This window comes from Cyclopterus lumpus, chromosome 8 (assembly GCF_009769545.1).
Source record: "Cyclopterus lumpus isolate fCycLum1 chromosome 8, fCycLum1.pri, whole genome shotgun sequence".
Classification (NCBI taxonomy): Eukaryota; Metazoa; Chordata; class Actinopteri; order Perciformes; family Cyclopteridae; genus Cyclopterus; species Cyclopterus lumpus.
Genome location: NC_046973.1, coordinates 8,046,930 through 8,074,707, shown reverse-complemented (window position 1 = coordinate 8,074,707; position 27,778 = coordinate 8,046,930). Strand labels below are relative to the sequence as shown.

At 42.6% G+C, this 27,778-nt stretch overlaps 3 protein-coding genes across 12 annotated transcripts; 2 read left to right on the top strand and 1 right to left on the bottom strand.

The window, feature by feature from the left end:
* LOC117734468 (far upstream element-binding protein 2-like) lies at window positions 1–8,264 on the top strand. Of its 3 annotated transcripts, none has more exons than XM_034538464.1 (18): window positions 1–243; window positions 951–1,053; window positions 1,292–1,352; window positions 1,870–1,906; window positions 2,068–2,120; window positions 2,226–2,297; window positions 2,428–2,485; window positions 2,816–2,987; window positions 3,195–3,293; window positions 3,376–3,480; window positions 3,634–3,736; window positions 4,216–4,337; window positions 4,556–4,849; window positions 4,940–5,064; window positions 5,193–5,260; window positions 5,614–5,820; window positions 6,114–6,301; window positions 6,458–8,264. In XM_034538464.1, exons 2-18 carry the CDS (start codon window positions 1,009–1,011, stop codon window positions 6,464–6,466), a joined length of 1,818 nt encoding a protein of 605 aa, XP_034394355.1. In that variant the 5' UTR covers window positions 1–243; window positions 951–1,008; the 3' UTR covers window positions 6,467–8,264. The 3 variants fall into 3 exon arrangements, with proteins under 3 accessions (XP_034394355.1, XP_034394356.1, XP_034394357.1); XM_034538465.1 differs by having other exon boundaries at window positions 14–243; window positions 3,198–3,293; XM_034538466.1 differs by having other exon boundaries at window positions 15–243; window positions 951–1,054; window positions 1,294–1,352; window positions 3,376–3,474.
* Window positions 8,265–8,670: 406 nt separating this feature from the next.
* Window positions 8,671–21,336, bottom strand: rfx1a (regulatory factor X, 1a (influences HLA class II expression)). Of its 8 annotated transcripts, none has more exons than XM_034538458.1 (19): window positions 21,148–21,336; window positions 19,195–19,569; window positions 18,636–18,745; window positions 18,351–18,446; window positions 17,960–18,208; window positions 17,645–17,742; window positions 17,147–17,519; window positions 16,262–16,443; window positions 15,159–15,278; window positions 14,878–15,011; window positions 14,562–14,680; window positions 14,192–14,298; window positions 13,904–14,055; window positions 13,397–13,494; window positions 12,799–12,948; window positions 12,142–12,350; window positions 11,290–11,443; window positions 11,161–11,206; window positions 8,671–11,057 (listed from the first exon to the last, which is right to left on the bottom strand). In XM_034538458.1, the coding sequence occupies exons 2-19, from the start codon at window positions 19,547–19,549 to the stop codon at window positions 10,897–10,899; spliced, it is 2,913 nt and encodes a 970-aa protein (XP_034394349.1). In that variant the 5' UTR covers window positions 19,550–19,569; window positions 21,148–21,336; the 3' UTR covers window positions 8,671–10,896. The 8 variants fall into 8 exon arrangements, with proteins under 8 accessions (XP_034394349.1, XP_034394346.1, XP_034394348.1 ...); XM_034538455.1 differs by having other exon boundaries at window positions 17,096–17,519; window positions 21,148–21,314; XM_034538457.1 differs by having other exon boundaries at window positions 16,262–16,437; window positions 17,096–17,519; window positions 21,148–21,314.
* A 4,281-nt stretch (window positions 21,337–25,617) lies between these two features.
* On the top strand, window positions 25,618–26,939 carry rln3a (relaxin 3a). Its single transcript, XM_034538467.1, has 2 exons — window positions 25,618–25,777; window positions 26,371–26,939. Exons 1-2 carry the CDS (start codon window positions 25,618–25,620, stop codon window positions 26,652–26,654), a joined length of 444 nt encoding a protein of 147 aa, XP_034394358.1. The 3' UTR covers window positions 26,655–26,939.
* Window positions 26,940–27,778: the final 839 nt, after the last annotated feature.

The following is a 27,778-nucleotide window of genomic DNA, read 5'->3' as shown; positions in this document are numbered from 1 at the left end:
CTCCCGGCCGCCGTAGCGGCTCCGATGTTTTCCTTGACCCGTTAGTTTCATGACTTTCCTTCCCACCGCCGCTGCAGATCCCGGATTCGTGTCCTCGCCTGTCTGCTCGTCGACATGTCGGAGTTCAACGCGGTGCCCCCGCCCGGATCCGGGGACCCCTTGGACGGACAGGCAGTTCTCGGGAGCGGAGCAGGTGCCATCAAAAAAGATGCATTTGCGGACGCGGTGCAGAGGGCCCGGCAGGTGAGGAGATGTGACGGGCGGCGACGTGTTTGGGTCGGAGACAAGGCGAGCTAACTAGTTAGCTTGAAGCCTGACTTTGGTGACACGGCTTGTCACATGACAGGAGGATGAATCCCCTGAATTCACTTCATGAATTAACTGTTGTTCATAAACGCACAGTTGAGTTACGTCTTGTTAGTGCTTGTTGTACATCAGCGAGCTGCAACACTGCGACCCGTAACACACCAGAGAGTGACATGGGGGATACAGACTCAAGATTATATGCAATTCATTAACTGTGGAGGTGGTTGATGTCAAAGTAATGCAGGTAGTAGTTCATCAAACTAGCCAACCATAAAAGGCAACAGTGCATCAACGTATAATAACCCAATGTAAAAGCTAACGTGACTGAATACAGTCTTATGTTATGACATTTATATAATCATAATAATTATAATATTGATGATAGAAAGATAGATTAGCAATGCTACTTCAGCCACCTCGTAAAAAAGTCAGAAAAACTAAGAAACTAAGATACAGTGAATAGACCAATAACCTTATAATAGACAAAAGATGGGGACATAATGTGAACTTTAATATCTACTGAATACACACAGTCCAGACTGTTGTAAGAGGCTCAGTGCGATGTGTTACTTATACTTCTACACTTGTACAATACATGTTTTCTTTTTCTTGGCTCAATTGTCATGATGAATCTTACACTTCAGATCGCAGCTAAAATTGGGGGTGACGCTGGTCCTCCCATGAACAACAACACTGCAGCGGATGGCTTTGCATTCACTGCACAGAAACGACAGCTGGAGGATGCAGGTACTGGTGACTGCGCTACTCGGGGCGCAGTCTCCTTGATTTACTGTGGCTCGGGTTGAGCCTCATTTGTCGCTTTGGACAAAAGCGTCGGACAAATGAATAAATATGAATGTTAACCTTCTCTGTATTGCACACCTGATGACGGCTGTAGATGCAGAAGGTATTCTTTCTGCAGTACTCAAGGACACGTCACACTCGCACAATTGCAGTAGTTCTCTGTTGTTTCCTCACCTGACAGATGAAACCGGAGAGCAAGAAGCTGGCTGGAGAGAGTGACTTGGATTCAGCCAATGCATTGTGTGAGTCATCCCGCTACTTTATGCACTGTATACGCTTTGCTTTGTGATTACCGGTAGTTTTTCTTTTGGGGTGGCAGTAGCTCAGTCCATGTGTGTCGCTGGCTTAAGTCCTATCACGGGCCAAATATGCCACGCGGACTGGTAGCCGGAGAGGTGCCAGTTCGCCGCCTGGGCACTGCCGAGCAGCCCCTGAGCAAGGCACCGGACCCCCAAAATGATCCCCAGCGCTGTATAGTAGATGACCGCTGCCCCATATCTTAGGTTGGGTTAAATGCAGAGATCAGATTTCACTGCGGTGCCGTGTGACAATAGAAGTTGATGTACATTTTAAATGTTAATAACTCACAGTTAAATAATGACTTCCAGTGGTGCAGTACTCCTGTTCAGGTAGTTTGGCCCTTTACTCTTGTCTGTGAATGTGTCTCCTCCTCTGTGTGTCTCGCAGACAATCAGTAATCCAAAACATCTCCCTTACTCTGTTTTCTCCATTTCTCTCTTCTCTGGTGTCTCTTCTCAGCTATTGGTGCACAGCTAGCTGGTCTTGCACAACAAAGGTGAGATCTCATAGCTTTTCGTATTATGTAGAAGTATTGGGCCTTTGTATCATGGCAATGGATATAAACAAGATTGTGGCAAACATGTGAATAGAAAGTCTCTTTTTGGCTGATTTTGTTGCCTCTGTCTCATTGTCATCCTCGCTTGCTGATGGTGTCAGGCCCGCCTCCAGCACAGAGCAGTACAGCGTCCCCGACAGCATGGTGGGACTGAGTGAGTGCAGCCCAACTCTGTTTCTGTAATATAAGACACAAACAGATCCCCTACTGATAATGTCACCCACCAACAACATACAGTTTGCTCTCTCTTTGACCCCAGTTATAGGCCGTGGAGGTGAACAGATCAGTAAGATTCAACAGGAGTCAAGTTGCAAGGTTCAGATAGCGCCAGGTACCGTCTGCAGTTAGCCTTAACAGTTATCCACAGTTATACATTTTTTGTGTAGTTTACAATTCAGTATTTTCCTTTTAGATGTTTAACTTAAATGTCACATTTGTATGTACTCCATGTGTGTGTTCAGACAGCGGAGGCCTTCCAGACAGGTGCGTCTCTCTCACAGGTTCCCAAGACTCCATACAGTAAGTGTTAGACTTAATGGAAATAGGCTCATTGTCGTTTTATGTGGAAGCATGAGAAATTATTACTTATGATTCAGTGGGTTGCCCTCTGTCCTTGTGTGTCCCCTAATCACAGAAGTGTGGGTATATATCAAAATGTTTTTTGAAAATACTGTTTGGCCCAATAATGTTTGGCCGAATTCTAAGTGATGATGGGCTTTGTTTGAAGCCCGAATCTTTTATGACATTATTTAACAGAGTTACCTATAATGACAATTGCCATCATATCAGCGTAATAACATCATTTAGTCAAATGAATGCGCAGTAACTGGTAAGCTTTGCCCTGGACAGGAATGCCAAGAGTCTGTTGGATGAGATAGTGTCACGAGGGATGGGTACACCCCCTTCCTCCTATCACGAGTCCACCAACGGGCAGAACGGCACTGTGCACGAGATGATGATCCCAGCTGGCAAGGCCGGCCTCGTCATTGGCAAGGGAGGAGAGACCATCAAACAGCTACAGGTATAGTGCATTACTTTTGCATTTAGAATCTGTGACTATCTTGAAGGATCTCTGAGATTGATTCACTGAACACTTTTGAAAAGTTGTGTTTTCAGATTGGCAATTTTGCAATGTGGTAACTTTTATTTTTACACATAAAAAATATTTAGATTTGTATACTTCATGAAGACGCACACAACCATTATTTTCAATTGTGTGATATTCCAGCAGCGTGCAGGGGTGAAGATGATCCTGATCCAGGATGCCTCTCAGGGAGCCAACGTTGACAAGCCCCTGCGCATTATCGGAGATCCTTACAAAGTCCAGGTACATTTAATGAAATCATCTCAACAATATAAATGTGATTCGGCGTTGCCATTTATTCTAATTATCATGTTTTCCTGTTTAGCAAGCCCAGGAGATGGTGCAGGAGATTCTGAGGGAGAGAGACCACGGTGGCTTTATTGAACGAAATGACTTTGGCTCCCGAATGGGGGGAGGCATGGATGTGAGTGTGAGTCTGTGTGTGTGTGTGTGTGTGTGTGTGTGAGTGTGTGTGTGCGCGTGCGCGGGTGTGCGTGCGTGCGTGTGTGCGAGAGAAAGATGAAAGATTAGAAGTAGGATTAGTTGTCTTTGAACCAAATCCAAACGTATGTTTTCCACTCAGATCCCTGTACCAAGACACTCAGTCGGTGTGGTCATCGGGCGAAATGGAGAGATGATCAAGAAAATCCAGAATGATGCTGGAGTTAGGATACAATTCAAACAAGGTGATTTTTCATCATCATACATATTTATCTATTTTATCTCAATGTCAGGACAACATAGAAGTTTGATGCCTGATGACACCGACACAAAGCAGATTCATAAAAAAGTAACCTTAAACGACACTCATGGGGCTCCACCTCTTGTAGGCTTTTACAGAATGATAAATACAAATGAAAGACACCCGAGCGATACACTTTGTTTTTTCACATGACTTTGTACAGAGCAGCTGTCGCTTTGCTCTCGTTTTTCCTTTTCTATTGACTCAAGGTGCTTTATTGAAAAAGCTGAGTGATGGGTGTGCCTGCAACAGTCTAGTGTTACAAAGGACAACATTGTGTTGAACTGGTATTCCAACTCCACGGCTTGTGTGAGCTCTTGAGTTGGGTATTGACTCTCAGAACTACAAGTGGCCCTTCCACATGAGTAATGTGATTCAGAATATCAAAGGTTTATCTTAATGAAGATTTAATCTTTCTTACAGATGACGGGACTGGTCCAGATAAAATTGCCCACGTCAGTGGTCCCCCTGACCGCTGCGAGCACGCTGCCCAGATCATCAACGACCTGCTGCAGAGCATCAGGGTCAGGGAGGAGGGACAAGGGGTATGGATTACTCTGTCACGCAATGTTTAAAACATGCTTTTGTTCCCTCGTAAACTAATACACACACACACACACACCCTAAAAAGTAGTAAATGATTATGATGATGATCTTCATCAGCTGTGGATAACAGTAAATGTACTACAGCAGACTTTTGACAGATCATCAGTAAAATAACATAGGATGTTATATTACTGAGGCTTTCTCCCTCCATCCACAGGGTCCACCGGGTCCTCCAGGCATGCCAGCAGGCAACAGGGGCCGAGGCGGGGGACAAGGTAGTTGGGGGCCCCCTGGAGGGGAATTGACCTTCTCTATCCCTGCCCACAAGTGTGGACTCGTGATTGGCCGGGGAGGAGAGAACGTCAAGTCCATCAACCAGCAGACAGGGGCCTTTGTGGAAATCTCTCGACAGCCGCCCCCCAACGGAGACCCCAACTTCAAGCTTTTTATCATTCGGGGCTCCCCGCAGCAGATCGACCACGCCAAGCAGCTCATTGAGGAGAAGATTGAGGCACTTACCATTCTTATTTTTTTGTTAATTCTAGTAAAGCTTTTCTTTGGTTCTTCTTTATTTGATGTGTTATTATGTCACGTGCTACAGGGACCTTTGTGTCATGTTGGCCCTGGGCCAGGTGGACCAGGTGGACCAGGTCCTGCTGGTCCAATGGGCCCCTACAATACCAACCCATACAACCCCGGACTACCTGGGGCGCCCGGACCACCGCAGTGAGTAGCTACAACTAATGTGCAGCTGTTTGTATCGCTTTCCAGTAGCATTTTTTTCCCAGTAGAGTTTTTTTTTGTCATGGTGATGATCCTGATTATTAACACTAAAGCATTTATTTTCTCCTCAGCGGTGGTCCTCCAGATCCTCAGCAGTACACCTTCCAGCAGTGGCAGACCCAGGCACCCCATGACCCCAGTGAGTCACCGTTGACTTTTCAGGGATCAAGGTTTATTTTTGCTCACTTTTGCATGTTGGGTCAAAACGCTTCAACCCTACTACGGTACTTTCATTCCAGGCTTTAGGTTTTTGTGTTTACCCTCCCAGTCATTTCAGATGAGTAATGACATTTCTTCTTCTAATTCTGGGATGGTCAACAGGAGTACTGATGGAAATGTTGTGATGAGATGCAGATGTCTTGACCTTGAGCTGCGCTGGCTAACCCTGTCTCTGTTTCCCCCCTGGTCTCCAAGCCCGGTCTCCAGGCCAGTAGCAGGGGCTCACCCTCACCCTATGAGGACCTCACACCCTCCACCCTGCATCTTTTCTAGGCAAGGCAGCAGCCAATGACCCCAATGCAGCCTGGGCGGCCTACTACGCTCAGTACTACCAGCAGCCATCGGGGGCTGTGCCAGCCCAGTACCCCGCTGACCCAGCTGGAAGTGCCCAAACTTCAGGGGACCAGACCCAGCCTGCTCAGGCGCCGGGGGGCCAGCCAGACTACACCAAGGCCTGGGAGGAGTACTACAAGAAGATGGGTGAGGGTGCACAGGAACACCATCGTCGCTTTTTTTTGTCTACTGTTAAGGAGCAAACGATTGATTTTGTACTTGTGCTAAAATGATTTGGTGGTTTGAACATCAATCAAATCAATCAATCAATTAATAATAAAAAAAGCAAATGATGTTATTTCATACATTATAGAAATACTAAAATCAGATAAATCAATTTGAATAATCAATCATTTCTCTAAGTGAAAACAATGGAGTCTTTTTTTTGGTGTGAATGCCGTGGTGAGCGGGGTCATGTCTCCTTTGTCTGTCACATCTAGCCCAGGCAGGTGTCTCTGCTCCTGGGACAGCAGCTGCAGCCCCAGGAGCAGCAGGAGGGGCGGCATCCACACCGGGGGGCCAGCAGGACTACAGCGCAGCCTGGGCGGAGTACTACAGGCAGCAGGCTGTGTACTATGGCCAGACGGGACAGGCCCCCGGGCAGCCAGCCAACCCCCAGCAAGGACAGGTTGGTACAGAGGCTCCAGTGGGGTTTCCATCCTGCCCGTTGCATCTGACACACAGCGCTCCCTTTCATCCATCTGAATACATTTTAGAGTTCATGATAAGAAGTTGATCCTTTTCACACAAAGGGCGTGCCTCCTTTCAACCGTTTGTGTTTTAGACGCAGTGAGAGTTCACAGCAAAAGGGAGAGAGACTTGTAGACGGGATGATGAAGACGACCCGGAACTTGAGGCCAGGATCAAGCCTGCTTTTAATTCCTTGTGAGGGGAAATAAAAACCGTCCTCACCACTAAACACCACTGGGATACTTTTTCATAGAAATATGAACTGAACAAATGTTCTAGTGCTTTGCTGCTGGGAGGGAGAAGACTGATAATCCCTCCATGACAGGTACACAGCTTCTCAACGCTTCTGCATACTTTTATATATGCCGTTATGAACATGGAAGCCTTGAAACGTGTACTTTATAACGGAGGGGTTGCCAACAAAGCTCAGTCTCATCTTCTTTTTATTTACTTCTTAAGACCCATTTTTATAGCACTTCATACCCCTGTGTTGTATTTACTGAATTGCACATAGCTATTATGACTATAATCCTGTTGTGTATCTGGTACAGGTGATATACGTCAGAGAAATCCTTTTTAAAGCTTATTTGATTTGCTCAATGTTCGTGACTTAAAGAAAAAAAAATTAAATAGACAATTTTCCCCTCAGCTGAGGCTTGCATGTTATTTCAACGTGTGTACAATTGGATTATTTTGCATTATTTTGTACGAACGAGCCTGTTTGACGATGTGCAGATTCCACAGTGTTGATTCGTGCATTTGGGCTAACTAACAACTGCTGGAACGCTACAAAGTAAGACCCCTAATAAAGAGCAGAACAACCCTTCACCTGCAGAACGGCTTCTTGTGGGGGTGACATGCCAGTTATGTGAAAATGTGTTCATTGGGGAGTCCATGACAAGCAGTGAGTACTTGAAGGTTGCAGGAGTTAAGGGCACCAGGTGAAAGCGTCTCTGTTTTGGCCTTGGATAAAAATGGCTTCCCATTCACGACCCTGCCATAAATTCCAGTGTGAGGACCATGACGTAAAGCCGTATGTTTGGTTCATGTTGCCGTGATTTAAGACTTCTCTCCTTGCCTTAGTTTGTTTTGCACTGTTTTCACACATCATCTGTAGTTCAAGCACCTCTTTTGCATCTTGAGAAGTCCATTCGGCAGACAGAAAAATTATGCTTTTATAAAGAATTTGGCCAATCCGAGTTATCTCATATTGCTTGTGAACATGTGGTGGAAGTGGGCATGTTGTGACCTTCATTTGGAGGTTCTGTTATCCTCTGCGGTTCACAATGCTGCAGGTCATGTCATGTAAAGGATATTGTCACAACACATTTGAACCAGGCTGTGATTTTGTTTCATCTCGAGGTTGCACGCGATTGCTTTTCTTAATATGCTTTGATGGATGCCAACAAGAATGTGTTGATCTTTTTTCCTTCCCAGTCACTGTGTGCAACAGATTGAAATGTAGTCTTCCAGTGGGTTTCACTTTAATATATATTGTATATGTACATATATTCAGCAATACAAGGCTGTTGGTTTTGACTTCCAGAGATGTATCAGGTATGAATCTTGTATTCTGAATGGCAGCTGTGAGCCTGCCTTTGGCAGCAGTGTTGATATTGTTAATAGATGACCACCAGCAGCAATACTCTGAATTAAATTGAGGTAAATGTTGATTACTGTCAAATGTGTGTTGAACATGTTGTTGTCTTTGGTGTTCTATTACAAGTGTATGTACATAAAACAAAGCCCATTGTGCGGACAAAAGCAGTTGCGATAAATCACCACTGCATGTCACTATTGGTCTTCTGCAGATTAATCCAACAGTCCTGCCAAGATGAAACCCAGATATTGACAAAAATATTTCTTAAGATCTCTTGTGAAATAAAAATGTGCGAGGATGATCCCGGGTCAAGTTTGGTCTGGCGGCTCAACAGCTGAGTCATTCCAGCTGTCTGTATGTGGATTAGACATTCAAACCTCAGGAATGTATTTATGCCATAACACATCAGACAAACTGGGTAGTGAACCTATAACATGGAAAACACACATTTTTACCTGTATTTCCTGTAATGCAGCATTTTGAGTTTTCACACACTTAAAGTTGGCAACATGTTTAATTTGTAATTGTCTACTACACAAGCAAGCTGATTTTTAGTTTCATAACAAAGACTGAATATAGTTGTCGTTTCTCTTCCAGTGTCATAATCATGAGTGAGCCAGGAAGTCAGTCCGTTTGACGTCTGACTGCATTTATGGATGGAAACAAACACTTTTGCTGAACCTAAAAGAAAATGATATGCAAGAGGGCAATTTTAAAAATTCTTTAATTTATATCTTTAAAATTAAAAACATCTGAATTGCATTCTACCACCTCCAAAAGGCACAGTCATACTTATAGCAGACCAAATTCATAAAACACTGCCACTGAACATCTTTTTTTCTCAATTAGTTTTGTACATGAGAAACAATGCACACTAAAAATGACTCAACATTTTCTCTTACCAGGTAAACAATAGCCATTCTATATGCTGTAGATCATTTAGAGACTGGAGTGATAAGTACTCAGCTGTAATAGCATTGGACTCCACTTAAAGGACGATGTGCTGGTTTCAAACAGGCAATGCTTGTTGAAAACGTGAGCATTGCAGCTCTTTAAAGACATTGTATTAAAAAAATCCCATAAATGACATGTTTACGACAACCAATCTTGACGAACAGTGTTTAAGAATATGAATGTCTGAAGCAAAACAAAGCCATTGGCAGGAGGGCGGAAACACAAGTGAGATGAAAGCACAGTGGAGGGAGATGAGTGTCGGCGGAGGACTGTGCAGAAGGAGCCATCTCACCTCTCACCTCTCACCACACTGAACCACACGGAGCGGTACGAGATGTTCGCACAAAATCTGACACCTGCACTCCACCAATAAAAGACACACCTAAGACTTTAAAGAAAAATGAACAAAAATCATTTTAGGTAACTGTCAGAGATGTAAAGACAATATTCAATATGTGCAAAGAGGCAGGGCCTTAGCCTGTTAGTGGAAAAAGTCATCAGATATGATATAGGATTGATAACTGAACATACAATCACAAAGCAATAATGCACACAAAGGTTGCTTACAATGTGTGACAACACAGCACCATACACTGCACAAGAGGTTCACTTAGTGACAACAAAATTCAAAATAGTGGATAAATATACAGTAGAATATAAGTACATCACCTTTCTTACTCAGGCACAGTCCTCCTTAAAATGTATAAAGGTCATTTAAAAAACAATGGATTCTGGGATAAAAGCGCACAGGTTTGGCACACACACTGAAAAGTATATTTAAATAAGGCAGGAAAATTATATATCAAAGGAAAGTGAGGCCACAGAGGAACTTATTGGATGGACAGGAATGAAGAACTTTGAACAAATAAATATGACACGTACAGTACCTCTCTCATGGAATCAGATGTTCAAAAAAGAGATTTTTGCAGCAACTAATGGGAGCCCCGATTCCACAGCCGTAGCTTTATCTTTACAAGTGTGTGTGTGTGTATGTGTGTGTGTGTGTGTGTGTGTGTGTGTGTAGCAGCTATGACAGGCACTCCAAGAACACAAGAACGGTGTCTTTACAGGCAAATCAAATCAAACAGGAAATCTATACATGTCTCCCAAATCAAAACCTGAATGAATGCCTTAGAAAATATATACAGAGGAAAACAGTCAACACTTGGCATGACTCTCTCTCTCTCTCTCTCTCTCTCGCTCGCTCTCTCTCTCTCTCTCTCACACACACACGCACACACAGGTGAACACACTCCATCATGGAAAAGCATATTCAGTCAGCCTCCAGAAATAACAGCAGAGCGATGTGACCCCAAGTGCACAAACAGAAAACACACACACACAGAGAGAAGAACCCACCCCAAAATCCCAACCGCCTGCTGTCCCTCACAAATGTCTCTTCCCTCCTGAACAACACAGCTTCCCACAGTATTCAATAAATTAATTAGTAACAACTGAATTATTCTGTTTACTGTTGAAGGTCAACTTTGCTCCCTCCTCCTGTAGAAGCTACCTTTACACACACGCACACACACACATCACAGTATTTTCAAGACCACTTTGATACGGCAGTGACAGTTTTAGGAGGATCGAGGGTGAGCAGTAGCTCCTCAGCAAGGAGACAGCGAGGCTACAGGTTGAGAAGCGAGAGAGAAAAAAACATGCCTGCTTTAGTTCATTTTTACAGATTAATACAACTGAGGGTTAAAATGCTTTGTGTTTCTCTGGGTTTTGAAGCCACATCCTATTGCATTGCCAATGTATGGAATCAATGGTGCAACAGCAGTACTCAATGTTTTGATTGTGTGTGCGTAAACAAGTGGGACAGTTACAGTATGCACACACATTTACAAGATCTATATACATGTGTCAAGTGTATAAATTAGTGTTTTTTTGTACATATATGTGTGTGTGTGTGCGTGCGTGTGTGTGTATATATTCAATATAATCAACACTCGTCTATTTGCGTTACGTTGTGGTTAGATGTCCACTGATCCGGTTGTGAAGAGGACTCTCTGGTCCATCCTGGCCAGCTTGGCGGGCGGCTCCAGGGACTCATCTCCAAGCACGACCGCGTCTGAGGGAAGAGACAGCTCCTGACCTTCATCATCACTCTCTTCTTCCTCCTCCTCTTCCTCTTCTGTGATGGACATGGGGTAAATTAGTTAGTAATAAACAATGCTTGAAACCCGGCTGTGGTTTGTCTGGGATACAGTAGAAACAACGAGCAGAGTGCACATTACCTTTGTCAGGATCCAGCTGATGTAGACCCCGTCCTAAACTGGCAAACTAATGGCAAGAGGGGAATGTGTCATTAGTTTATATAAGGCTCACATTATTGAGTTAATTTATGTGTGTGTGTCCTTTAGTACCTCTCCCATGACAGCAATTGGGGTTTCTCCTTTAGCCTGGGCCACTCTGTGCTCTATCAGGTAGTACATGTACTCATCGTACAGCAGGCGGATCAAGTGAAAGGAGCCAAAGCTGGCTGCACTCCTCAGGGTCAGATCCCTGATCACCATGGAACTGGAGAGCAGAGATCAGGGAAGTGTCATTGGTACACATGTATTCTGTGACTGCACCACTTCTTCTCTGAACCACAAATAGGAAGTATTTCTCAGTGATTCCCTCTTACAAAGTTCAAAGCATCAAGAGAGTCAAGAGAAGGAGAGACTCACAGTGAATCCACTTCATTATTCATTGATATTAATATATATATATATATATATATTCTGCTAATTCTGTTTTATAATGTCCAACAGTGAATTGACATATTCATCCACGCAGCTGAGATGAATGAAACCTGATAGTAGGTGCTGCTCAGATTATTGCTGTGGTCTTCTTTAAACTGATCTCACAACTTAAATGTGGTTCCTAGTTCATTATACTGATTTAATGTTCATGTGTATGAGCGATGAAGTTTGAGATAACATATTTATTACAGTGATGAAGGTGGTCCTTTCTCTTTAGTCACTTGATTGACAAAATGCAAGTTAACAACCATTCTGTTTTGTGAATTTAAAACCTTCACACCCGTCATGACCTTAAGGCTGAACATACACAACTGTACATTCACACACAGCAATGATTCACTGTTAGTGGCTGTAAGAGCATAGCATTTGCTCATTTACTGTGTAACAAAAGCTTGTACTTAAATATCACAGCATAAACAAAGACAACAAAGTAGAATGGAAATTAGAATTTCCAAATGTCTCCCATCTCACCTGTAAAAGGACCACTTGAGTAGGAAGAGCTTGGCGGCCTTGGGGAAGGCAGGGCTTTGCTGGTAGGGCTTTAGCACCTGGGAGACGACACCATCCAGCCACGCAGCCCACTGCTCCAGGGAGTTCTGCTGCTGGAGGGTCAGCTTGAAGTCCTGCTCCAGCCGCTGGACGACACGGTCTTCACACCGGCACACCCATGAAGCCTGCTCCTGCAAAGGGTGGACAGGATGCATCAGTAAGAAGCAGTCACATCTGGCATTTGTAGAACCGGCAGAAGGCAGCAGGGTGACCGAATGTATAGACAGACTATTTGTCAAACAGAAGACTCAAGTTTAAGTCCTTTGAAATACATTATCTGCCAAATTGCCTTTAACAAGACACTAAATCACTCCCAGGTGCAGGCCTCTGTATCTAACCATGTGCTCTTCACTCACTGGAGGAGGGGAAACAACTTTTCTGAAAAAAAGCAAGAGGGCTTGTTTAAAGTTGCCTAGAGAGGAAGGTTGGAGAAAAAATAGAATGTTTCATGCATCAAAACCACAGGCCACAGCAGAAATTGTTGCATATGCACAACACTAAAACGTATGCAAGATTACACCTCAAACAGGTGAATCCGACGTGAGTGCTCAGCACACAGCGTTCAGGGACCAAACCGACCTGGACGTTAGCGAAGTCGACGCGGTTCAGGTCGGAGAGCATCTGGTTGATCTGGGCCGTGTTCTGGAGGACAGCGCGGGCTGCCTGGGCGAGATGGTTCAGACTGGTGTAGCGACGCAGTGTCTGGGCAAATGCATTGGCTGATGTTACCTGAGAGACCACAAGGAGAGAAGGATGAAAGGGCACGCATGCATACAAATATCTCTATCACCTAATAGAACAGCTTTTTTGGGGCGGGGAGCATTGTATGTTCAGCTCTGGCCTGGGCCTTAATGAGAAGAAGATCAAGTTCAACAGGCCTACCATTTATACAATATGACCTTGTATCTTCTATGACAAAAAACTGTTTTTATTAGGAATACTTGTTATTTTCTACTCAAATGATTTGCATGATTTACCAAAAATGAGCGGGCAAATGATAGGACTGTATTTCAGATCAAATCAGCTGTAGCGCCTTTTAAAGTATGACTTCTAACAGTTTCTAAACTTGCAATCAGTCTCAGCAAAAGATTTCATAATGGCCAATCCTGTCTGCTGAAAAAGCTTTGCTCCATAAAACATGTTGTTCCACCAACTGCAAGCTAATCCAAGGGTGTACCTTGATGCGGACCATTTCCTCCGGGATGTTCATCATGGCATTGGTCAGCCAGCTCTCCAGGCTCTTGGCAAAGTTGCGGATGGCTTGAGTTAAGGCACCTGTTTTCAAAAAAAGGACACAGGAAAAAAGAGGATTAAAGACTTTAATACTAGTCACTTCAGAGTTTTCATTTTCCTATGCCTTGAGAATGTACCAGGAGAAAGGATGATCAAACGCATGGTGAACATAGCTACATTTCTGCTGGAGAATCTGATCTCTTGGTCATATGCATGACCAGATGTTAAAGAATGGCTTCCTATGTGCATAGACTGTAGGTATGGATACATGTGCTTTAATGGCAGCTGTAATTATTTTTGGTAGAACTACCAAAAATAATGTAATGGCAAAGTATTTTTCTTTTCAGTATGGTCGCTTTTGAGGTCAAAGTATTTCACTAAGTGCATATTACTCTGCACCATACTGTATGTTTGAATGTTTGACTACACTTGTGTAATAGTAAAGCCTTACTGGGGATGGGCCTGAGGACATCAGGGATGAGGATCTCCACCAGGGCCTGGTACAGGCTGTTGTCACAGTCCCGGCTCCAGCGCAGCACCGGGTCATACTTGCACAGCACCACCAAACAGGACTTAGGGAGGCGCTTCTCTGACTCGTCATGACTGCCAACACACGTGCATGCCAGTTTTAATTACCTGCATTCTGTATGAAATGGTACTGCTACTGCACAAGGAGAATCTTCTTACTTTTGTTTAGGACAGAATTTTGATAATTTGCCTTTAAGTTTTGACCACTCACACAGCCAACGTGGCATCTCCAGCCTGATTCTGGCTGAACCTCCAGAAGGTCTTCCACAGAGTTTCCACCAGGGTAAACTGCAGGTTGACCATCACATCTAGTATGGCCTGAAGGACACACAGAGCACACTCAGATTATCGCAGGATCAATAAGACAGACACAAAGTGAGAAAAACAAGGACATGATCTAATAATGCCCCTTGCTAAGAGTACTTTTGAACCCATTTTCTTTTCTTATTTTTCAGTGAGCCGTCTTAAACAACAAGTCACGCAGGGTTCATTCATTCAAAGTAGGCTTCCCCTGTTTCACTAACATCTAGATAGAAAACATAAATACTCACCAGCTAACGGATTACCTTTCATTCACTTACCTCACAATGCTCTCTGTACAGCAGCTGAAAGCTCTTTATGTGCTCCAGCTCAATTCCCTCTGGCAGAGACTTCCCCTGGAGGTCGATGTCGGGGAAATCTGGGAGAGCTCGGGATGCATCTGGAACAAAAGAACACTGGATATTCAAAGAGAAATCACATTATTGCCGTAATGAACTGTACACCATTTTATATGATAGTGTATGTTGTATTTTTTGGTATTTTTTTACAATATTACCAACAGACTCCTACATTTTCTTTTAGACAAACCATCACTTTCATACCCGTAGATATTTGTTTACTGTTCACTGTACACACCTAGGAACTGCTGGTACTGCTGAACCTGGGTGCTGATGTCTACCTGCCCTGACCCCTGCTGCTGTTGTTGCTGCTGGCCTGCTCCGGCTGCTGTGCCATTGGTCAGTCCCTCTACTTTATGCACAGGCTTCAACCTGATAGGGAGTGGGACAGAGTCCATATGATAGGGTAGATGAAACATTCAGATCTCCACGAAGTGGCAAGTCTGTCTCATCATAAAGCAGGTGTTTGGAACCGTGAGATGATTTGATGGTGATGACAGACAATAGATGTGTGTGCACCTCTGTTTCTGTGAGAAGGGCTGCTGCCTCATGGCCAGATGCTGCTGGTCTTCCATCAGGCGGAGAAGAGAAGAGCCTGCTTTGATCCTCAGCCCATAGTAGTGGTATTTAGAATTACCCCTGTCAGGAAGAGATTAATATGTTTTTACATAAAAATTTAACTTGTGATGACGAATATTTCTCCTGCAGTAAATCTATAGAGGAGAAAACAAGTATGTGTGAGGAAAGAGGGTTTACATTGTCTATATAAACTGTGGTAACTCCCCCACAGCAACATACTGTACATAGTCTCTGTGGTGGCTGGGGCGTGGTTAGGCTCAGCTGCGGAGGGGTGTGGGGGAGTGATTCAGGGAACAGGTGCGGGGAATAGGCCTAATTGGCCTCAGCTGCAGGGAATCAAGGCCTGAGTGACTCTGCCCTATATATGGTGCATACAGGTGGAGGCACGAGAGAGGATAGCAGAGACACAGTCTGCAAGTAAATAAAGTATATTACGAAATATACCCGTGACTATGCTCATTCTTTGGTGCTGGGGGGGAGAAACCTGCATGTGGCAGCCAGGAACCTGTTACAGTCTCAATACTGATTAACTATATATACCTTTAATTTAATAAAATACAATAACCAAACATATCGTATTGTTTAATCAAACGCATAATACAAAAACATTTTTAAAAAATCAATCTCACATGCTCACTCTCCCTTCCTTTATGAAACTCACTCACACGCTGTCCGCCTTCATCTCTACCCACATTTGTTCCTTCACCAGGAAAACATTTTGCATTGCTCGAAAGATACAAATATCCATTGTTCTCCTATAGGGTGTCCTGATGGGTGTCCACTAATGGAGGTCTAAATGCATTTGGATCATACAGTGTGTATAAAGAGGGTGTCTGTGCTACTAATGTGCATTGCCAGCTCTCTCTGTGATGTCAGGTTTATGTCCAACATTCTGTATCCTTCAAATACATTTAAAAATCTGCACATTAGCAAAGCTATCAATACAAACAACCCTGTCAGGTCAGCCGTGTATGAAAGGGGTATGTGTCTTTATGGATCATGTCTTCTGTACACGAGTCCGGGTGTCTGATGACCCGTCTTACCGTGTGCCCAGGCGTCGTGTGCGTAGCCCCATGAACACAGATCTAATGAGTTTCCCGAAAGATGCAGCATTAACCGGCTCTAGCTTCTGCTCCTGGCAGTGCAGCAGATAGTGGCAGTAGAGGGTGGAACGTGGCAGACTCACTCCTTCAGCTGTCTCGTAGTTGTCCAGCAACCACTGTACCTGACACGCAGGCAACGAAAAATGGAAACAGCTGGTGCAGTCAGCAAAGCCAATAGATACAAAAAGGAAGCTCAACATATGTACACACAAAAGTAGTCACTTGTACTTGCCCACATTTCTCAGTTATATAGTACATGCGATCACATCGATTCACAGTTACAGTTTGTTGATCCGTTGGGAATGAAAACACAAATACTTTGCGTGCGTGCCGTGGCATACAAATGTGGTATGCAATGAATTAATGACCTGCAATACTGATGGGATGCTTGTCAAACATAGGTTAGCTACCATTATCATGTGGTGTTAAATAGGATGAATTTGGGATGAACAATATATTTTTGGGGCATTTCAGGCAAATCAAAAATGCCCCTTATCACATGCACTGTAATGGTATGAAAATTATGAGGCCATGGTTTTGTTTTATTTCAGCACAGTTAAAAATACTGTATGCTATAACACATCTTTATGTGTTCGATACTCAAAGTGTTGTATCACCTACAGATATTATTTTCTGTTCCCGATAAAAATCTCCACATTTTTAATTGTGCTTTCCACAGGACAAAACTATGACGTCATCGGTTTGCGCCACCAAAGGGTTGTGGGGATGAGAACAAAATGTCAAGAAATTCCTGCGCTTGGCGCCTCTGCATACCTTCTTGTCTGCCGACGGCACGCTACCCTCCTCGCCCTCTGTAATACTCACAGTGGCTGGGGAGGCGCGGGTGGTGTGTGAGTAGTTCTGACTGTTGCCAGCTGCCCCTCCGCTGCTGCTGCCCAGCATGTAACCCCCCTGGATCACATAGCTGCCTGCTGTGCCCCCGTTGGTGTCTGCACCATCCCCTGCTCCATTGGTGGTGCCACCCGTGGTCACCACAGTGGCCCCTCCCCCCCCTGCACTGGTGGGCTGGGCAACAAACATGGACACACCCCCTGTCGTGCCAGCATTGACAGAGACCGTTAGAGGTGTGCCAGGGGTGGAAGCCTGTGAGCCTGAAGTTGGCTGACCTTCATAATACTGGGCAGCTGTGGTCTGGGTGTACAAGGGGGTGTCAGTGTAGGGAAAGGTGCTGGAACGGCTGGATGAAAGACACAAAAAGATGTGTTAGGAACAAAGTAAACTGTAAAAAGTGTTTGAACTGTAAAAATGGAAAACATTCTGTCTAGACATGGGTTAGCTATTCATAGAGAGTTGTATTCTTACATGGTGCTGGTTGTGTAGTTGGTCTCTCCTCCATCCACATACTGCAATTGATTGGCGTAGACATGTTGCACTGGTACTGGTGTGAGCTGCTGCTGGACCTAAGGAGTGAGCACACACACACACACACATACACACACACACACACACACATCCAATAAATCCTTTTCTGCTTAGATAAACCATGTCAACTGTATCTTGCCTGACAATCCTCCGAACATCTTTCAGTTTCTTTTATAACTTACGTTTCTTAGTTACAGACATATTCTCTTTTCCCATGACTATATAGCAGTAGTCACCCTTGTGTCCCTGACCTACTTGGAAAGCAGTAGTTGTAGCTTGCGACGGTGGCTGATCGAGGCCTGAGCTTGTGACAGAGAGCAAGGGCAGTGGCTGGTAATACTGAAGGATGTCCATGGGGAAGTAGATCGGCCTGCTGCTGCATTCGCTTATGTAGTCTGCTGATACCAAGGCCTGGCACTGTGGCTGTCCTATCATATGTTGAAGCGGCCATTCTTCTAGATTTGTATCCCTGACTAACGCTGTCACCTCACTACAAGGGAGGAACTGGAAGCCCACAGAAGCAGGTTTTGACCACAGATGTGATTAGATGGCTATTACTAAGCCAAAATGTCAAAAAGTTAGACAGTAGTGGATGTCACATGTGATGTGATGTGTGTGTGTGTGCGTGTGCGTGTGTTTGACTGACCTCCTGGCTGATATGAACAGGCTGTAGACTGGTGACACTGAGCTGAGTGCCCGGCTCAGTCTTGGCTATCTGAGAGGTGGCCTGCACCACTGACCTCTGCAGAGATAAAGATGATACAGATTCATAGTTTAGAGTTAAGGCAAAATTCATTCCATAATGTGTTTGTGGGTACATGCATATATTGATGTTATGTTTTGACCTTGCTTCTATGCAGAGCACTTTGTAAACTCTGTTTTTAAAGGTGCTATATAAATAAATGTATTATTATTATTATTATTATATTACCTGTTGAGCAGCCTGTACCTGCTGAACAACCTGGGTGGGAACTCCTGTTTGCACCACAGCTGGAGGGGGGCTTGAGTCTGAGAAGCTGTCACTTGAGTGAAGGGAGCCCTCTGAAGGACAAAGAGAAAGTAAATACAATCACATGTTGGTGACATTATTTTACTTTTATGTAGTTGTTGATATGCTGCAATTTTGAAAGTGTCCCACTTGTTCATTCCACCGCTGAGTCATTATTGTTAGTATTTGAACAACAAAGCTAGAACAAAATTGTGTAGAGAGAAAACTAAATTGTTTATTTTAATATGTGAAAGTATATCTTAGTTCTATAATCTTTAAAACTATTTAAATGTTTTAAAGTATTATTAAACTTACTGCCCTTAAGAAAATACAATGTTATTAACTTTGATGAAGACAGATCTTACTCTTTAAAATATATAGGTGTGTATATAAACCATATCTGAAAAATGAAAGTCACCATAGAATTGTATGTAGGGTAACCACTGAAATATGGATGTAATAAGTGAAGCACTGCTTCTGTCCGATTGGCGTATGCCCTTACCTGTGACTGTAACAACGATGTACTGAGGAGTGCTTTGAGCATTTCCAGACTGTGTGGGGGAGCCCTGGATCTCTGCAGTCACATATTGTGTCTGAGGAGGCTGGGACTGTGCTGTGGACTGGGCTTGACTAACATCCGCAGGCTTCGGAGTGGTGATGGAGGTGGCTTGATCAGTGGGAGTAGTTTGGTCTGTAGGTGTGACAATAGTGGGAGTGGCCACAGTAGCCTGAATCTCAGCCAGAAACTGAGGGGCAGTTGCAGGGCTCGAACTGGCATCCGGTTGCCCCGCTATCACAGTAACCCCCTGGGGTTGAGCCGCTGATTGGATCTCACCTACGTAGCCTGATGTGGCCATTACAAGAGCTGGGAATCACACTAGGAAAAAGAAACTTGTGATTAGTCATGCATTTATGGTATTTATAAGAGATGCTCTGAATGCTCCAGAATGGACGAATCCTGGAAATGTGTATTTGATAGACATCTTTTGAGGGTAAGACAAGTCCCAACTTTTGGAGGATGGAGTTAATTGTAATGAATTAGCTTCCAAAATAATATTACTTTTGAAATGATCTTTACAGAATAATACATTAATATTTTGGAGTAGGCAGTCCAACTTGTAAAAATGACATGGACAATGCTTAAACATTAGGCGCAAGTGATGTTTGTTGCAGGATATCTTAATAGTGTAAGTGGAAACCACACACACACACACACACACACACACACACACACACACGCACACACACACGCACACACACACGCACACACACATACACGTATACACACATACACACGCTTTTAGTATTACTGTTGCTGAGGGTTTGCGCAAACATTTCGGTGTCTCATTACCTGTAATGTGATCTCACATCCTATGGCCATTCACAAAGTTATGCCCGTAACACATGTTGGGGAAAGCCCTTTCCCAATTGCACTGATACTGCATGCAATTCTGCATTCTGTTGTCATGCTTTATGTCACACAATTACGAATATTACATGCTACATCTTGTCCTTAATAAGAGAAACATTTTAATACAATAGCCTTGATACTAACTTATAAACCTCGCGTCTTTGTTCATCTGAAAACAGATAACGTTAGCACAGAGGGAGATAATTATTGTGACTGAAGACTAAAATCTGTGTTTTTAAAATGTTTGACAAATTTGTTTGATATATGTTGATGTTATAGGTCAATTAGCAACACCACACAGTATTATACATCTAAATATGTACAGAAACACGTTAATCTGGACTGGACCTGCAAAGCACATCCAGAACGCCTTCTCTCGCCACGCCCCTCAAACGTTAAATGTCCGCTACCTGCCTCCGCCTTCAACTCCCCATCATCGAGGACGATGTTTCAGTTGTTAGTTAGTCTGGCTTGCCCTAGGACGTGTCTCATGTCTGTGTAGTCACACTTTTAACTGGACTATCCTAATGTTGTCTTTCTTCACGTCATGTAACGTTACATAGGGACGTGAGTTTGTGCCGGGGGAGGGGGTTGCTGAATAAAAACGTACGAAACCGCCACAGAATGCCCGTAAATGACCGTTAAAAAAAGACGAGTGTCCGTTACTTGTCGCTCGTTCCATTAACGTTCAGCAACAGCGAGCACGAGCTTGTCGTGACAGCACTGACGCAAGCTATCGAGCTAACTGGTCTCTACAACAACCGCCATTTTGTACCTTTTGCATTTGACATCGCCATAACAACGGCCTGCTTGAGTATGCGTCTGTGGCCGCGTCGTCATGGCAGAAACGGCCCTATTCAGGGAACGAGACTCGACTAATTTACCAAAACGACGTTTGGCTTGCAGGTAAACCTCGGCTAACACTGGGAGGCAGTTACCTGATATGGCTACTGAAACAACGAGTGAAGAAGGAAAAAAGCAATAGCACAATTCAGTTGAAGCATTATTGGAAATAAAATATCCCCTGTGTGTAAAGAGCTTCACCTCTGTATCCACGTGTGTATTTCCCACCGGTTAAATGTCTTCTTTTATTTTTTATGGCGGATTCAGTTGTTGTTGTTGTTGATTCTCGTTGCTGGGTTCTTGTCGCCAGGGCTACCGTGGCTATGGTGCTTCGTCCTCACCAGGGCAACTGTTGCTACCCACCCGCTCCCTTCCCTCCCCCTCCGCTCTGATTGGCTGAGTGCTGCCAAATTGTCTTAAAGTCACACCGCGCATTTCCTCCAAAGTCCTATAGAGAGAGAGTCTCGTCACAGGAAGTTCCAGATGCTCGATTGTCACGTGAATTCACGTAGGCCCAATCCCAATGTCCGTCCTAAACCCTCAAACCCGGAACCCTCAGGGATTTACTGATGTCACCTTGTAAATGGTTGAGTGTGAGAGGCTGTAAGGGCTTGAAATGGTGTAAATATGAATGGGACAGCACTTTACTGTAACATATTTATGTGACCATGACTACATAAAACAAAATTGTGGGTATTTATTTTATACTTTTTATTCCCTGATATGAAAGTCATCCATGCTCTTTCCCCACAAGACTTCATTTTAAATGATTTATTTACTAGTTTTTGTCAAAACAGTTTCAATAACAAAACGAAATGTTTGATGAATAAATCTGTGTCAAATTGTTTGCTAATAAAGTAGTCAATAAATTAATTGATTTACAATCTTAATATAGAGAAAAGGCACATATTTAGATAAATCCATTTTGTGTTTTTTAAAGTTAAATATGCTAATAATCGAGGACTAGTAAATGTATAATCTTGAGATTTATATGTGGTGAGTTTGCAGATTGCAAGCAACAACGTACCCCTCCCTTTAGCCCTCCCTTTCCAGGTATGTCTAGAACTACTGTGGCCGTCTGGTAGGGATAGGTATCTTTAGGATTTTATTACTACAAGGAGCTATTCTTTTCAATACTCAATACTTTTTCATGACTAATAACCATGAAGAACACAGACATCAGGTATCCACCATTCGTCCTGCCTTATCTCCTCCTGGCTGCTTTGTCTCAGCAAGCAGAGAAGTTTACAAGAACAAACTAAGCAAAACAGATGTATACAGACGGAGAACTTTTGTTGTAGCATGTTTGTAAAATGAGAATAAAAAGCTTTTGGCCAAGCGTTTGTGCTGTGCTTGCGTAAACATAGTGGCCGTGGATGAGAGACTGCAGAGAGAGCAAATTGAAGTATGGGTTGCTTTTATTTACATGTTCATGCATGTTGAACAGACGTATTGATAAAGTATTGACTTTTTACTGGCTGGTTCTATGACAGTAACGTGCAAAGTTGTCATAAACTCAAATAATCTTCACGGCACCTGGTTCACTTCACTGTCTCTACCGCAGCCTCTCTGCATACTTACCTCGTTCCTTGTGTTTGTATTTAATAATAAATTTTATTCAATTAAATGTATTTTATATAGCCCAAAATCACAATTTTGCCTCAAAGGGCTTTAGGATCTGCTTCCAGACTGAAACTGGAAGCTGGTTCCGTCAAAGAGGAACTTGATAACTGAATCCCTGGCTCCCGTCCTACCTTTTAAGAATTAGGAACCACGAGTAACCCCGCATTCAGGGAGCGCAGCTCTCTAATGGGGCAACATGGTGACTTCAAGCTCACCAATTAAGAAATCATCGGTGAGGAGAAGGATTTTAAATTTGATTCTTGATTTTACAGGGAGCCAGTGGAGAGCAGCTAATTCTGGAGTAATGTGATCTCTTTTCTTAGTTTTTGTTTGTACATGTTGTGCTGCAGCATTCTGCACTGGAGAGATTCAGGAGACTTATTAGAGCAGCCTGATAATAAGGAGTTGCAGTAATCTAGTCTAGAAGTAACAAATGCATGAACACATTCTTCTGGATCGCAAGATGTGCCTGTTTTTTTAAATGTTACGTATAGGTGAAAAAAGGCAGTACTTGAGATTTGTTTTATTTGGGAGTTATAGGGCAAGTCCTGATCAAAGGTAACTCCGACATTCTTTACGGTGGTGCTGGATGTCAGGGCAAGAAACTATATCGTGGATTTCGGAGGTGTTCTAGACCTCATAAAATAACTTGGGGCAAAACTGTACATTTTTATTTGTACAGGTCATCATAGTTTTAATATCACACTTTCTAATAAAAAGTGACAGTCTCATTGTGTATGTTTATAGATGTATCTAATGTATTTCAGAACAATGTATACTTAAATCATCAAGGCCTTCCAACAAGGAGGTATTGGAGATTAGCAATAGCTAAAAATGTGGACGAAATGTACAAATCGTAGGCTGTTCTTGCTGTGTTTACCGTTATATCCTGCTAACTTTATCCAGTGTGGTTCATTAGCTTAATATATTGTCAGTTAACATTCTCCTAATCTACTAATTTATTAGTGGAAAATCCACCAACATGTTTTAATGCACAAGTTCATTACAATCAGTTGTGTTTAGAATATACAATATCTCTCTTTAAATGTCTTTCCTTTTAAATGTCCATCATGAACGGTCCATTTCGCTGTTACTTTATGGCGCTGCTAGTTTACGCTGCTAACTTCTGGGAACTATTGAGAGGCTTAATGAGCAGCCATTGATGTAAAAAAGAAAAAAGGGCCCATTGGAGTGAATGGAGACGACGTGACTCTCATTAAACGGCTCTGATTTCTCCTACAAAGTCATCCACGCCCATTTGTGGGACATGCCTGTCCATTAAAGACGTACAATGTTTTACAACTAGACGGTTGCTAAGCCAGTGAAATAAATGCTAATTTTAGTGTTAAACTTCTGCAGTTAGTGATTAGATTGAGTCACAGTAATGTCTCCAAATGAAAACACATAGTTACAGACCATGACCATTTCTTTGTCTTTTACACTGAAGAGTTATTCTACAAATATGTTGAACACGCATTCACATCTCCAGTACTAATAAACCTGATGCAAGGAGGAGAATTTCTTTCATTTCCTGTTCGGTCAACACTTTTGGATAGCATTTAACAATGAAATACTTCTGTTGTAATATCAGTTGTCATTTTTTTATGCACCGTTCATACAACAGAACATATAAATGACAACACCTGCTGTGTACTGTCAAAATTAAATTAATTCAAAATGACCCCTTAAATCAAATTATAGAGTATTTTCCATATTATATGCAATTATTTACAGTGTGAATGGTTGATACACTGCACCTTTTTTTAAGTATGGGCTGTTAGGTTTTCATATTGCTGCCATGACCTCCCCAGGTCACTTGAGTGACACATGTGTTAATGAATGTCAGGGTGGACACCCTCCTAAAATGTCATTTTCTTTGTTTGTTATCGTCACATTAATTACAAATTCATCGTCCCCATTGTAATTTCCTAAACGAGCGACCTTTGACTATGTGGATACACAGATAAAAAAGTGTTTTATTTGTGTCTGACTCATAATAAGACTTCTATGTTATCTGCCTTTGGAAATGTCACTGGTCCTGTCTCGGTCCTCCCAGTTCACCTTTTGGTAAGGAGATGATAGAATAAGCAATTTTCAAGAGAAAAGGAAAATTATACATACTGAAGTTATGCAGGGTCTTGTGTGGATTAAAAATGGGAAAACAGATGTAAATAATTGATATCGGTCACAATGGCCGAAATGTTAAATCTCATCAAGGAATTTATAGCAACATGCATCATTAAGCCTGAATTATTGATTTTATGTGTTCGGGTAGTGAGATCAATGTGCGTTTTCTTTACCTTATTTAATTCAAGGAATTACCTTTACAATGCACCTCTACTCTTGGGACTTAAGATGTTGGTCTATGTATATTATCGGTGTCAGCTGGCAACTTGAAGATTTATTTAGAAAATGTGATAAATCCTCGGAAATTCTTTCTTGGTTTGATTTATAAATCCATGCATCTCACATAACAATCACTAGTGTCTTTAGGGGACAGCAGACTATCTAGTGATTTCGCAATTTATAGTTTCACATCAATGAAGAAAATTTATCTGCAATCTGCAAATACCATGCCCTTTTGAGAAACACATACAGAGACAGAGTTGTAATCGCTCAGTATAATTACATTATTTTTAATATTCACTAGATTATATTCATATTCACTACATGACCTACGGTTATGGCATTGTTTACATCTTAAATGTAAGTGATGAGGTCATAATATTGAGGGACATTAAAAGGGACAGGAGTGCTTCTTATGCTGAAACCCAATTAGATCATCTGACATATTCGTTAATTATGCCACCTCTGGGTCCGCTTTTTGTCTCCATAAAGGTCTCTGGCTGTATCTCTCTTTCAAATCTGTTCTTCTTCCGGAGACGACCTGCGTGCGCAGTCTGCAGGGCTCCGAACCCCTTTATAAACCACACCTGGGTCAGCTGGAAAGTCATAGCTCTTGGAAACAGAGATACAAAAAGCCAAGTGGTGCTCAAAGCAAATAACAATTTCAATCACTTCTGTTTTGCTTTATTTCCTTGGGGCACTATGTGGAAAGCGGTGGCACTGGCTGTGTGTCTGCTGGTGGCCGGGGTTCAGCCCATGGACGACCCAGCTTATGGGGTGAAACTATGTGGCCGAGAGTTTATCCGGGCAGTCATCTTCACCTGCGGAGGCTCCCGATGGAGACGTTCACTGAGGAGCGCAGGTGAGAGGCTAAGGGCGGCTGCATCCTCACCAGATGTATCATCACCGTTAGGGTTCCATCTGGGGACGCAAACATAGTCATTCATTGTATGACATCAGAATCAGAATCAGAAACTTTTTTATTAGCCAACTTATATCAACTCTTCTTTCTCCAATTTCTAATGTTTTTTTCTGGATCTTTGTGAATTAATCATATGTCCATGATGAAGTTTCTGTCTTGACCTTCCTATGCTCATTTGTGATTGTGTACAGTTTTGCAGAAAAGCATGTGGCTTTGTCAACATCAGTAGAGGAAATAGAAAATCACATGTTATTTTAAGTGCAGACCGACAGAGAATACTACACTGTTATTGAACAATCATCTTCTTGTTTGTCAGTTGCCTACATCAGCATTCATAGTGGACAATATGCTGGAGAGCTATAATTCTCATTTAGATTGCCATTAGATGTGTAATGTTTGAGCCTTTGACCCTGGAAAAACGTCTACATCCCATTGGTCCTAAATACACATAATGGACAGGGACTATTATTTAATGTGTGTGTGTAAGACAAAAAGTATTCTCTCATTCTTCATTACCCATTCTATTGCTGCAGATGTTTCTGAGGACCCATTCAGCTCCCGCCAGGAGGAGTCCTCGGATAGTTTCAGTCACAATCCTGCCGTGGAGAGTTTCCTCCAGAGGAACAGAGACCTAAGCTTCACAGTCAGAGACAACCACGAGGGAGTGTTTAGCAGGCCGGCCCGTTCTTTCATCAATGAGGAAATCCTGGAAGCCCTACGCAACGCTGACCGCAAGGGCCGGGACGTGGTGGTCGGCCTGTCCAATGCCTGCTGCAAATGGGGCTGCAGCAAGAGTGAGATCAGCTCCCTTTGTTAAGAGTCCGCCTATACGCCACCTTAGTGAACACAGTGTATACATAAGTACACAAACAGACACACAAATACACACACACTTTTTCTCTCTCTTGTGTCTTCAGTTAAACTGTTATAAGTTTTTAGTATCTATGAAATGTTGTTTGTAACAAACACCCTTATTTTTTCAGTCTTGACCATGCTGTTTTGTCTTTCCCAACCACTATCAAACACATTGCTATTAACTTCTTCTCATCTTCGTCTGAGAGTCCGAGAGAAAGAAATGTCATTTTGTTGTCATTAATATGTAATCTTGATTGTTAATTAGAGGTAGATTGTTAGTATTTTGTTTTTGTTTCATATCACACAGTGAGTGCTAATTGGGTTAAAGGTTCAGATCCATAATTAAAAAACAGTGTTAAAAGAACTACATCATTGCCTTTTTAAGTAATGTTGAAATTGTGTCTTTCTTCAATAGCCAAGACTTAAAATAGTCTAAAATCACATGAAATATGCTGTGCTGCCATATTTCACGTGAAGCATTTGACGCAGCCACATACTTCCTCAAAAATACTCTTCAAGACGGAAGAAGTATCATATCCAGATCCTTCACTTAAGTAAAAGTACAGTTACATATTATCCAATAACAAGCCTGATGCTATACATATACAACATTTAAATACATTTTAAGCAGAGTATTGGCAACATTCAAGCAACATGGACATAAAGTAGCGAAAGCATCGGCATTAAAATGACCCATACATGTTATTATACTGATTTATACTGACTGAATTTGTAAGCAGCATTTTAATATCATAGTAGAAGATTACATCTCAAGGGTTGTGAAATGGTTAATGTAGCGGGAAAGAACAAAAACATTCTACTATACACATTTTTATTAATTCTGGGACTTCTTCTCCAAAAGTGTCTTTGTTTTTGTGAAATAATTGATGATTTAACGTCTTTGGGCTTCGAAAGATTATTAAATCAAAACCATCTGGGAAGTTTGGAGGGGAAATCACGACAAGGAACTGCTACAACTCGTAGACATCTGAAACACGACAAGGGGACACAGGTCAAAAAGGTCAGGAACCACTGGATTTCCTTTAACAATGCATTGTATTTCATAAATGTATATATTTTTAATGT

What these genes read in the sequence shown, in the direction of transcription:
- LOC117734468 (XM_034538466.1), top strand. Translation starts at nt 115, where the DNA reads ATGTCGGAGTTCAACGCGGTGCCCCCGCCCGGATCCGGGGACCCCTTG. An exon ending in CAAGGTTCAGATAGCGCCAG is followed by an intron (nt 2,298 to 2,427) that starts GTACCGTCTGCA and finishes GTGTGTGTTCAG; the next exon opens with ACAGCGGAGGCCTTCCAGAC. An exon ending in AGACCATCAAACAGCTACAG is followed by an intron (nt 2,988 to 3,194) that starts GTATAGTGCATT and finishes GTGATATTCCAG; the next exon opens with CAGCGTGCAGGGGTGAAGAT.
- rfx1a (XM_034538455.1), bottom strand. Translation starts at nt 19,549, where the DNA reads ATGGCCACATCAGGCTACGTAGGTGAGATCCAATCAGCGGCTCAACCC. An exon ending in CATCGTTGTTACAGTCACAG is followed by an intron (nt 18,746 to 19,194) that starts GTAAGGGCATAC and finishes TTTGTCCTTCAG; the next exon opens with AGGGCTCCCTTCACTCAAGT. An exon ending in AGGAAATGGTCCGCATCAAG is followed by an intron (nt 12,949 to 13,396) that starts GTACACCCTTGG and finishes GTGGTCTCTCAG; the next exon opens with GTAACATCAGCCAATGCATT.
- rln3a (XM_034538467.1), top strand. Translation starts at nt 25,618, where the DNA reads ATGTGGAAAGCGGTGGCACTGGCTGTGTGTCTGCTGGTGGCCGGGGTT. An exon ending in ACGTTCACTGAGGAGCGCAG is followed by an intron (nt 25,778 to 26,370) that starts GTGAGAGGCTAA and finishes CTATTGCTGCAG; the next exon opens with ATGTTTCTGAGGACCCATTC.